Source organism: Myotis davidii, unplaced genomic scaffold (assembly GCF_000327345.1).
Source record: "Myotis davidii unplaced genomic scaffold, ASM32734v1 scaffold235, whole genome shotgun sequence".
In the NCBI taxonomy this organism is placed as follows: domain Eukaryota; kingdom Metazoa; phylum Chordata; class Mammalia; order Chiroptera; family Vespertilionidae; genus Myotis; species Myotis davidii.
The window spans coordinates 4,107,618-4,118,643 of NW_006287462.1; the positions used below are offsets into that span (position 1 = coordinate 4,107,618).

General features: G+C 36.7%; 1 protein-coding gene across 5 annotated transcripts in view; it reads left to right on the forward strand.

The window, feature by feature from the left end:
• The window catches only part of N4BP2 (NEDD4 binding protein 2), a 79,071-nt gene that overhangs the window by 57,349 nt on the left and 10,696 nt on the right, over positions 1-11,026 (forward strand). For 4 of the 5 annotated variants that reach the window (XM_006759303.2, XM_015561029.1, XM_006759306.2 and 1 more), the window contains 3 exons: positions 1,963-2,101; positions 7,962-8,150; positions 9,097-9,265. In XM_006759303.2, coding sequence (XP_006759366.1) covers positions 1,963-2,101; positions 7,962-8,150; positions 9,097-9,265 — 497 coding nt within the window. The remainder of the gene's footprint in view (positions 1-1,962; positions 2,102-7,961; positions 8,151-9,096; positions 9,266-11,026) is intronic. The other variant, XM_015561028.1, reaches the window with a different exon arrangement.

The following is an 11,026-nucleotide window of genomic DNA, read 5'->3' on the forward strand; positions in this document are numbered from 1 at the left end:
ATTTCTATATGTGACACGGCACCAGAGTTAAGTTAGGGTTTTTCAAAATGCTGACATGCCGAGCTCAAAAGGTTCGCCATCACTGGTCTAGGAGATCCCTCTGCCACCAGAACTACGATTCCCAGCATTCCTAGTGCTCCCTGAGCTCTGGGCTTCCGCTTATGGTCCTGGGGCTGCCACAGAACTATTCCCAGAATTTCTGGTGCTTCCCACGCTCCTGGTTTTCCCTTCCTGCTCTGTCTCCGTCCCATGGCCTCCCACTCTGCCAAGTCCTTCAAGCCGCCAGCTCTACCTCTCTGTTCTCCGTCTGGCGGCTTGGGGAGCCAAGTTCCTCAAGCCACTCACTCTCTGCCGGCTCTCCCGCTCTGCTCTCCGCCTGGCGCCTGTGTATGCAAATCAACCCACCATCTTTGTCAGGTTAATTTGCATACACATGCCTGATTGGCTGGTGAGTGTAGCAGAGGGATGGTCAATTTACATGTTTCTCGTTTATTATATAGGATTTTCTTGCTCTGGCCGGGTGGCTTGGTTGGCTGGAATGTTGTCCCATACACCAGAAGGTTGTGGGTTTGATTCCTTGTCAGGGCACATACTTAGGTTGCAGGTTCGATTCCTAGTCAGAGTGTGGGTTCCATCCCTGGTTAGGGCTGGTACGGGAGGCAACCGATCAATGTTTCTCTCTCATATTGATGTTTCTCTCTCTGTCTTCCTCTCTCTCTAAAGTCAGTAAAAAGGGTCATTTGGTTCAGTTACTGCAGTATATGCCTGAGGTGTAATTTTCTAGGGTTGTACCCTTCAAGCAATATCAGTAGTGGACACTGGCTTCCAGCCCTATGAGTGGGTAAGCTGGGTGATTTTAAGAACTAGTTAGGATGTAGATAATTGCTGGTAGCTTCCAGGCCCTAAAAGCTCCTGTGTGTTGAGCATGTCTGAGACAGCAAGATGAGAGAAACCTAAAGTGGAATTGGTTCCAAATGATGCTCCTTCAGGGGTTGTCTTTAATAAATTGAAGAATAAGAAAATAATCACGTTATTTTAGATAACTAGTTATCACATTTCAAAAATATTTCTTAGTGCTCAGTTCTTCACTATCTGGCCATTGGAAAAATCAGAGGCATAAATAATTTGAAATAATGAGCAGTATAAAATCATGTATAATTTGCTTTGGAATGAGTTTCTTCAGATATTAGAACATGAGAATTTCAGATGTTCAATTTCTAGAATTTCTTACTACAGATAATACATCACCAGAAAACATGCCTGAATAATGTAGGGGTGAGAGGTAGGATAGTGTTTGACTTTTTCCTTTCTGTATCCCTGCTTAGATTTCTTTGACTAAAACCCCATTGCGTAATTAAAAAGTGATTTTCAACACAATAAAAATATCAGTCTAAAGATCTACTGTCTGTATTTGATATTTGAAGGATACTGAAACCATGTGTAAATCCAGTAAGGGATTTAAGAAGTATGAAGTGATAAGATGATAGCTTTGTTATATATAATCTACCTAGAATAAAAGATCAGAAAAAGAATTATCAATACGTTCTTTTAGTATTCATTTTTAAAAAATATATTTTTATTGATTTCAGAGAGAAAGAGAGAGGGAAGAGATAGACACATCAACAGTGAGAGGAAACCATTGATTGGCTGCCTCCTACACAGCCCCCACTGGGGCTTGAGCTGGCAACCTGGACATGTGCCCTGACCAGGAATCGAACTGTGACCTCCTGGTTCATAGGTTGATGCTCAACCACTGAGCCACGCTGGTTGGGCTAGTATTCATTTTCTAAACCATTTTGAGAGCCTATACTTGGTGGTTTCCCTCTATCATTCTTAAGTCTTTGAGTTGCATGATGGGCATTTACTATCTTTTTCTTAAATGTTTAAAGGATTGCTTATGTTAATGTTTTCACATAACTTTTATTTTTATCTATTGACATTATTTGTACTTAAACTCTACAGCTATTCATTAGAACACACAGTGCAATTTTTAAACTGTGTTCTTGAAGGAGACCCTGTAAAAACAGTTGTAGCACCAGAGTTTGTTCACCAAAATGAGAATGCCACTTCTTACACTGCACAGAAGTCTAAGGAGAAAAAGGTATAGAATTACTTATTTTTTACTATAATGGTAAATAAATGTATTTGAAAATATAATTGTTTTATTGAGATAATTTAATGATTATTTCTTACCATTTTGACTAGATTGTAAATTTAACCACCAATACCATGTTTGGTTTAGAATGTCTTTTCACTCAAAGTAATGAATTTATAGCTGATTGTGATTTTTTCCTTCAATGTCATTGTCATTATGTACCACTAGCACTTTAATTTCTGTAACTTTTCCTGTGTAGACTACACAATTGAGTATGAGGCTTAATTGAATAGTAGTGGGATTGTAATATAGATGGGTCTTAGGCAGTAACTATGTGGGTAGAGATATTTAACCATTTGAGAAATTGCCAAATTTTTCCCCAAAGTGGCTATTTTACATTCCCACCGGCTGTGTATGAGGGTTACAATTTCTCCACATTCTCTCAGTCTTTTTTATTATAGCCATCCTAGAGGGTGTGAAGCTGTTTTAAGGGTACCTGGTCAGACACTAACACATGGAGATGGCATGAAGGAAGAAGTTTATTACATGCACAGATCTCTAGCAGCAGGAGGTATGGCCCACCATCCAGGGCCATATGGGAAGCACCAGGTTGGTCAGGAGCCAGAGGGAGTAGGTGGGGGAAATGTGGGCAAGAGGTTTTTTTGTAGTTTCTGTGGGAAGGAATAGGTGAGGCAAGGTAAGCAGGCTTAGGATTGGCTAGTTTGAATAATTTCTGTAGGCTTTGGGGCATAGGAACCATCCCTAGTTTTCTGGTACTTAGCCTGGGTGACTAGGGTATGTTGATGGTAGTCCAGTGGGTGAGAACTCCAAAACCCAAAAGGCAGTGGTTGCAATATGAGGTCTAGATTGGTTGGTTTGCATATATAAGATGCACCGGCAGGTGAGTTATTTGTTAACCCCAGGGTTGGGGGTGAGGGGGCTGTTTCTCCAGGGGTTAGCAGGGCCCTAGATGCCAAAGAATCAGAATTCAGGAAATAAAAGATGTGGTTAACACAGAAGTGATTTTGATTTTGATTTCCCTGATGACTGGTGATATTGAACATATTTTCTTTCATGTGCTTGTTGGTCATTTCTGTGTCTTCTTTGAAAAAGTGTCTATTTGTATCCTTTGTCCATTAGGCAATTTTTTTTGAGGAGTTCTTCATGTTAGATTCAAGTTCCTTATCAGCCATGTAATTTGCAGAATTTTCTCCCATTCTGAGGGTTGTCTTTTCACTTTTTTGATGGTGGTCTTTAAATTTTGATGATGCATAATCATCTTTTTTCTTTTGTTGATTGTACTTTTGGTGTTATGAAGATTTACACCTATTTTTTCTAAGAGTCTTACAGTTTTAGTGTGCATTCTGTTTAGGTCTTTGATCTATTTTGAGTTAATTTTTGTATGTGGCATGAAGTAGGGGTCCACGTTCATTGCTTTGCATGTGCATATCCATTTGTCATAGCATCACTTGTTGCAAAGACTGTTCTTTTCCCAATGAATTTTCTCATCACTTTTGTTGAAAATGAATCGACTGTAAGTTTTTTGCTAGACTCTCAATTCGATTCCGTTGATCTGTGTATCATTGTGTCAGTACCATATTGTCTTGATTTTGAAAATTGGGAAGTTAAGTTTCCAACTATATTCTTTTTTCAAGATTGTTTTGGCTGTTCTTGTCCACTTGCATTTCCATGTGAATTTTAGGATCAGCTTGCCAGTTTCTACAAAGAAGCTAGCTGGAATTTTTATGGGGATTGTGTTGAGTCTGTAGATCAGTTTGAGGTGTATTACCATCCTAACTATTGTGTTCTAATCTTTGAACAGGGAGTATCTTTCCATTTATTTAGGCCTTCTTAATTCATTCAATAGGATATTATAGTTTTGAGTATTAAGTTTTGCATGTCTTTCGTTAAATTTACTTTAAAATATTTTCCTTTTTTTTACCTTCAAATATGAAAAGCTATTTTTTTCTTTTCTTTTCTTTTCTTTGATGCTATTATAAATGAGATTGCTTTCTTCATTTTATTTTTGGATTGTATAAATGCATAGAAATAGAATTGATATTACTCTTGTATGTATTAGATTTAGGTTTTTTTGTTTGTTTGTTTTTTTAACAGACCTTTAGTAACCCACTATCCTTATTTATTCATAAGACCACTCAGGGATAACTTGTGTGCTCCATTTTTTTAAAAACATATTTTTATTGATTTCAGAGAGGAAGGGAGAGGGAGAGAGAGAGAGAGAAACATCAATGATGAGAGAGAACCACCATCAGCTGCCTCCTGCACCCCTCTTCTCCCTGCTCCCCCCCACCCCCCCACTGGGGACCGAGCCAGCAACCAGGGCATATGCCCTGACCAGAATCGAACCCGGGACCCTTCAGTCCACAGGCTGACACTTTATCCACTGAGCCAAATCAGCCAGGGCCATTTTTTCTTTTAATATTTCACCATCACTTAGTTGATATGTAGGACATAGCTAATTTTGATATTCATGTGATCTGTTAATGCTGTACATTAACAGACACCCCAAGTGATACCCCTGATGCCTGTGTTCATCATGGATAGACAGGTGTAGCCTATTATAAGGTGCGAAGAGTGTATAAGATGATGATGAGGCCTTCCAGGCCAAACTGGGAATGAAGATTACTTCTTTTCTCTCCTGACGAGAGCAAGGCACCATGGATCATTATGGCACCATGGATCATTATGGTGATGGGAAGGTGTATTGCTCAAAGTTGGAGATGATTGGGAAATGTTGGAATCAGAAAAGGAGATTCTGTGTTATGTAAATGTTGGCCAAAATGTAAACTTTAAGTTATTTGGGAGATTATTCTTAGTCTTTCTCGCAAAATGTAGTCAGGTGTCACAATGCTGCTAAAAACCTTTTTACATTTGTGAGAATATTCTGTTTGCTGTCCTAGGACCCTAAGGGACCACATATACTAAAGGGAAGTATCATGGTACCAGTAAATTTTTTTTTTTGTACCAGTAATGTTTTGGTTTATCTGTTTTCAAGAAACTAACATTTATAGCTGTGTTTTATTAATTCTACTGCTTTTCCCCTTTAGCCTTTAATAAAATTTATGGGCTTGTTACCATAGGAAATGGTTTTGGTATTATAATATATCATGTTTTCAACAGAATAAGTGACACTAATTAGGTGAATTCCTGGGAAGCCTATATTTCGATTTCACTTGGCTCCTGTTAATGAAGTAATAGTAAACCATAGAACTATCGGGTACAAAAATAAACCTTAGTTTTGTTTTAAAAGAGAGTGGCTATTTGAGGAAGCATCTCTCATTATAGCTGTTTTTTTCTTTTAAAAAATAAGAAATGAAGGGTCTCTTCCCAGAGAAGCAAATGTGATTTGCATTTTTTAGTATGAACACCAACAGAGAGACTAATGCTATGAAATATTTATGTTCACAGTGTTTGTCACTCTGGGCTTTCAGAAGTCATAGAAAGCGTTTTTATTATCCCCTCCCTGCAAAATTTTTGATTTTATCAGGGATGCCAGCCATACACTCAGAATATTTAAACATTAATCTGTAACCAGCTTGTGATTAAGTATTGGCAAGAGTGATATAAGGATGTAGGTCCCATGAATATTCTATGCCAGAGAGAGCCTTGTGCTCTTTTGTAAAATAAACTGGATATTTGTTACAACAATAAACTGACTGTATATTTATAGATTTTTGACCCCGGTAATGAATTAGAAGTATGATGATGCCTTTATTTTTATTCTTCTCTCTCTTTTTAAATTTCATTTATTTTCTATAACTCTTTCAATCCTCTAGAATTCTAGGGGCCAAGTAAGCAAAATGTAATGAGTGAAAAATTATACAACTATCAAAGGTTTTTTCTCAACCTTTCTTGGCTTCTGAACTCCATTCACAGGGAGAAAGTTTGAAAAATTATTCTTATCAATTAGTGATATATATATTGTATAATACATATAATGTTTCATAATATTAATATATATTAAATTCTATTACATAAAATCCTTAATTGGCATTTATTAAAGATTGTCTTATAGAGTACATTATAATTATAATCCCTCATAATATTTCTAATTTAATGACTGTTTTTAGCTTTTGGAAATTTAACAAGTAAACTGATTTCTTTTCAATTAATTATATCAGAAAAACATGATTTATTTTAAAAAAATTGAAATTTATATTTTTTTGGGGGGGTTTGCTTTTCAATGTTCATAAAATGTATGGCACCCGATACTTGGGATTCTTTTAGGCTTTTAAGAAAATCAACTCAATCATAGTGATTAAACCCCTCCTCCAATCCCCCCACTCCAATTACATGCTAAGAAACATCAGATTTCTGCTTGCAAATAATATTTTGGAGAGTGGATAAATAAATGAAAGCCAAATTGGATATAGACGTCACAAGTGCTGATTTTTAATATTGACTTTGATATTTTAGAAACATCTGGATGTGTACTGTATAAGAATTTTCTTCAGAAAAATGGAATTTTCTATTTGGTGGCAAGCATTAAGGCAAATTTGCATAATTATTATTTCCAGTACCTTGTGTTTTAACTTGGTTACTTTTGCTTCTTTAAATATAAAGTCTATTCTGAATAGCAATTACTTGATTGAAAGATCATTTTCCAAAAGCTCATTAAGTCAACACTGCCATAGCAGCTAGTTGGGAGTCATCTGATTAAAAACTGCTCCTATAAACGCACTTGAGATTTTTACTACCTACCAGGCATGGTCACTACACATGCCCTTCTGTTTTAAAAAGAATAAAATTATTTTAATCAGTTAAAAAAGTTTTTATTGGGGTGATATTGGTTACTAAAATCATGTAGGTTTCAAGTTACAATTCTATGATACATCACCTGTGTATTGCATTGTTGGTTTACAGCCAAAGTCAAATCTCCTCCTGTCGCCATATATTTGAGACCCCCTTTACCCTTTACTACTTCCCACCTCTTTCTCTCTGGTAACCACCACCCTATTGTCTGTGTATGAGTTTTTATTTGTTCATTTGTTGTTTTCAGTTTTATATCCCATATGAGTGAAATCATATGGTTCTTGATTTTTTTTATCTGACTTATCTTGCTTAGCACAATATTCTCAATATCCATCCATGTTGTCCCAAATTGGCAGTATTTCATATTTTATGTACTACATCTTCAATCATATGTCAAAGGACACTTTGGGTGTTTCCATGTCTTAGCTACTGTGAATAATACCGCAGTAAACATAGGGATACATATATTCTTATGAATAAATGTTTTCAAATTTTGGGGGGTAGATACCCAGAAGAGGGATTTCTGGGTCATAACCTTAATTTTTGGGGGATCCTCCATTGTGTTTTCCATAGTGGTTGTACCCATTTACATTCCCACCATCAGTGAATGGTGATTCCTCTTTCTTCACAGCCTTTGCAACACCTGTTGTTACTTTGATAATAGCCATCAAACAGGTGTGAGGTCGTATCTCATTGTAGTTTTGAGTTGCATTTTCCTAATAGCTAGTGAAGTTGAGGATCTTTTCATATACTGTTGGCTGTTTGTATGGACAAGTGTTGTTTCAGGTCCTATGCTCATTTTTTAAAGTGGATTATTTTGTTGAATTGAAATATGCCATTACAAAAAATAGGAGTTACCTGCCGTTCCTACTTTCAGTGACTGGACCCTTTGAATGGGTTCACAAACTAAAATTTGAAAAATTTTGCATTAGTTGATAAGTGCATGACTTACTAGGTAGACACTAGGGAGATGTTTTTGTCTGAGAAGAAAGATGAAAAATAGTAGAGCCTAGTTTTCATATATATTTTTATGAAGGTAAAGCCTATATTTCCTACTTCCTTTGTATTGTACTTATTGGGTAACATCGTATAGGCAAAGAAATCGAAGGAGACTGAAGATACACCGAGTGAATCACCCTTCCAGGATTTTGAGTACCCCAAGTACGACGACTACAGGGCCGAGGCTTTCCTGCACCAGCAGAAGAGGATGGAATGCTACAGCAAGGCCAAAGAGGCTTATCGCATGGGGAAGAAAAACGTCGCCACATTTTATGCTCAGCAGGTAGGGAGGAAAACTGGTCATTGTTTTTTTCTTTGTCACTTATGATGTCTGAATAATCTGGAAGCAGATAATACTTGTATTGGGATGAGATTAAGTTATTCTGGGGAATGTAGATTATATAAGTGGTATAAGGTAACTTGATATATAAGAAATGTATGGTTCTGAGACTTTCATCTCCTTTGAAATGCTCAGTTTCTGTGGTTGCTGTTGCATTTACAGTTTACAGGAATTGCAGTTTATTCTGACAGCCTGTATTTTATTTTAGGTTAGATTCCCCCATTCAGTACCACTTGTAAACAGATACAAGTCTGGAGCAACGACAGCAGAATGTTAATATTGGCCATCTCTGGGTGGGATCACAGGGGCCTTGTGCTTTAAATCACGTTAGAATTTTCAGTAATGTATCACTTTTATAATCAGAAAAAGGAAGTTACATTACTGTCTTTCAGAGAAATAAAATTTCTACTGGGGCTCATTTGGCATAGTATTGCCTGATTGACCTTTTATTTTTGTGGTTCTATATGGCTTACTTGTTTGTGACTGAGCAGAGAAAGGCATCAAGCTGGTATAACCCTGTGAGCCCTAATAGTAAACCGTGAGGGATGGCTTCAGGGGTAATTACAAGGTTTTAAAAGGGATGAGATGCGGGATTATCAAAGGATAAACCAGTGGATTCCTTCTTGAGATGGATGGTGTTTGTTTTCTATGATTTGGGGATCAGAAAATAGGTTTGAAATGATTCATTAGTTTGAGAACTATCTTGTTAATACACTGAAATTTACCTAAATTTTGGTGCATTCTTACATATTAGCTCATTGCATTAAAAACTATTTTAGATTAGCTATTCCCTGTTTTGTTCTACCTTTTATTTGGGCCACTGTTTCCTCATTGCCGACCAAGTGACAAGTATCACAAGTGTTTCCTGGTGTTATGTTTATAATTAAAGGGTAGTCTCCATGAGCAGAAGATGAGGGAAGCTAATCACCTTGCTGCGATAGAGATCTTTGAGAAAGTCAATGCCTCCCTGCTGCCACAGAACGTTTTAGACCTCCATGGACTGCACGTGGATGAAGCTATAGAACATTTGATGGCAGTTTTACAGCAGAAAACTGAAGGTAGGACTGTGAAAATGACAAATTTTCAATTCAAAATATGTCTTTGCTCATATTGGTATAAATTACAAATTCAGGAGAGTCTGAATGTGCAAGCTGAGGATATATGTGCCACGTTTATAGGCTCTTTCCTCAAGAGAACCTCTTGGGAAAGAATTGTGATGGGCACGGCCACTAACAGTTTCTTTTTTATTTCCCTGTTTCACTTACATTTGTATTTCTTTGATGTGTTTGTTAAAGGAAGGGCACAGTATAATCTGGGAATCCTGAGACTTATAAGTGGGACCTTTCAGAAATATTATACATCTTTGTTCAATAGACATTAATTAAAGCTAATAGGTATTTCTTACATGTCACTTGTTCAACTGATGTTTAATAAAATGCAGAAGTAACTAAGGTGATAGAATTTTTACAGAATTCTCACAAAAGGCAGGCTTTCTGAGTGTTTGCATTACGGTGGTTTTCCCTTTCTGCTTGCACTTTGTCTCTGCAGGTCAATACCTGCCTCTCATCTAAATTCTGCCTCTTCCCAGGGCTTCGGTGAGGATCTTTTTCATGTACCTACTCAATATCCTGCAATTCACATACATTAAAGTACCAGTTGGTGTGGATTCTTGTTTCTTTTTCATGATCAGATAGTAGCACTTAAAAAAATTCAATCTGTTTTAGTTACCCCAGACTTCAATACTAGATGTCATCTCCTTTCATCAATAGAATAGTATTTTTGAATTCTCAACTTGGCTTTTTCTTTATCTTCCTTTTTATTGTGAAGTCCTAGAGTACCATGTCTCAGCTCTTACCTTGTGACTCCATAGCCCTGCCTTGTCATTTATAGCTGCATTGTTTTGCTTAATTGATTTATATATATTTTAGAAAGCTTTACACTGTACTTTATACAGGTTTATCAGTTCAACACATATCACTGGTAATTAAATACTTGAAGAAATATGATTGATATAAAAGGTTGATACTTTGTGACTTTGTGTACTGTTGTTCTACAATATTTTGCCTAATTTTAATATCCATTGATAATCCTTGGCTAATTGACTTATTATATTGGTGGTTGCCTATGGTGTTTTTAGTGAGGTGGAGAAAGGAAAGAAGGAGGGAAGGAAGGAGAGAGAGAGAAACATCAATGTGCCCTTGACCAGGAATTGAGCCAAGCTGCCCAGGGCTGCTAATGGTGTTTTATAATTTTTGTCCATTCTGTGTTTTATAGCAGACGTTCTTCAATGTTCCTCCAGTTTTATTTTGTTTTGTTTTTTTAAATAGAAAATTGGACATTTTAGAGAAAATCTAGAAAACAATAATAATAAAGATCAGAAAAGAAAATTTAAGAGCATTTTAAATATGTTATCTGGAGAAAAGAAAGACTGTCATGTAAGCAGTAATATAAGAGAATATTCTGTCTAGAGGATGAATAAATCATTTACTCAATAAATTTGATTATTTTCTATATTCTAGGCATCAAGGATAAAGCAGTGAAAATGAAACACAGTCTCTGTCTATGGAGTTTGCCATCTACTAGGGTAGATGATAATGGACAAATAGTTACAGACATAATTAGCATTGTGATAAGAAAGTATAGGTTGCCATGTTTCATGTAGCATAACTGCTGGGGTCCAACCCCAGCAGGTCCAGGGGTCCCCAAAGGTGTGGACGGAGTCGGCGAAGAAGGAATGTCACAGAGACAGCGTTCAGTTGATCAGCAGCCTTGCCAGGATCTCTAGCCACAATCTCCAGCCAAGTTCTGTGTCCATGTTC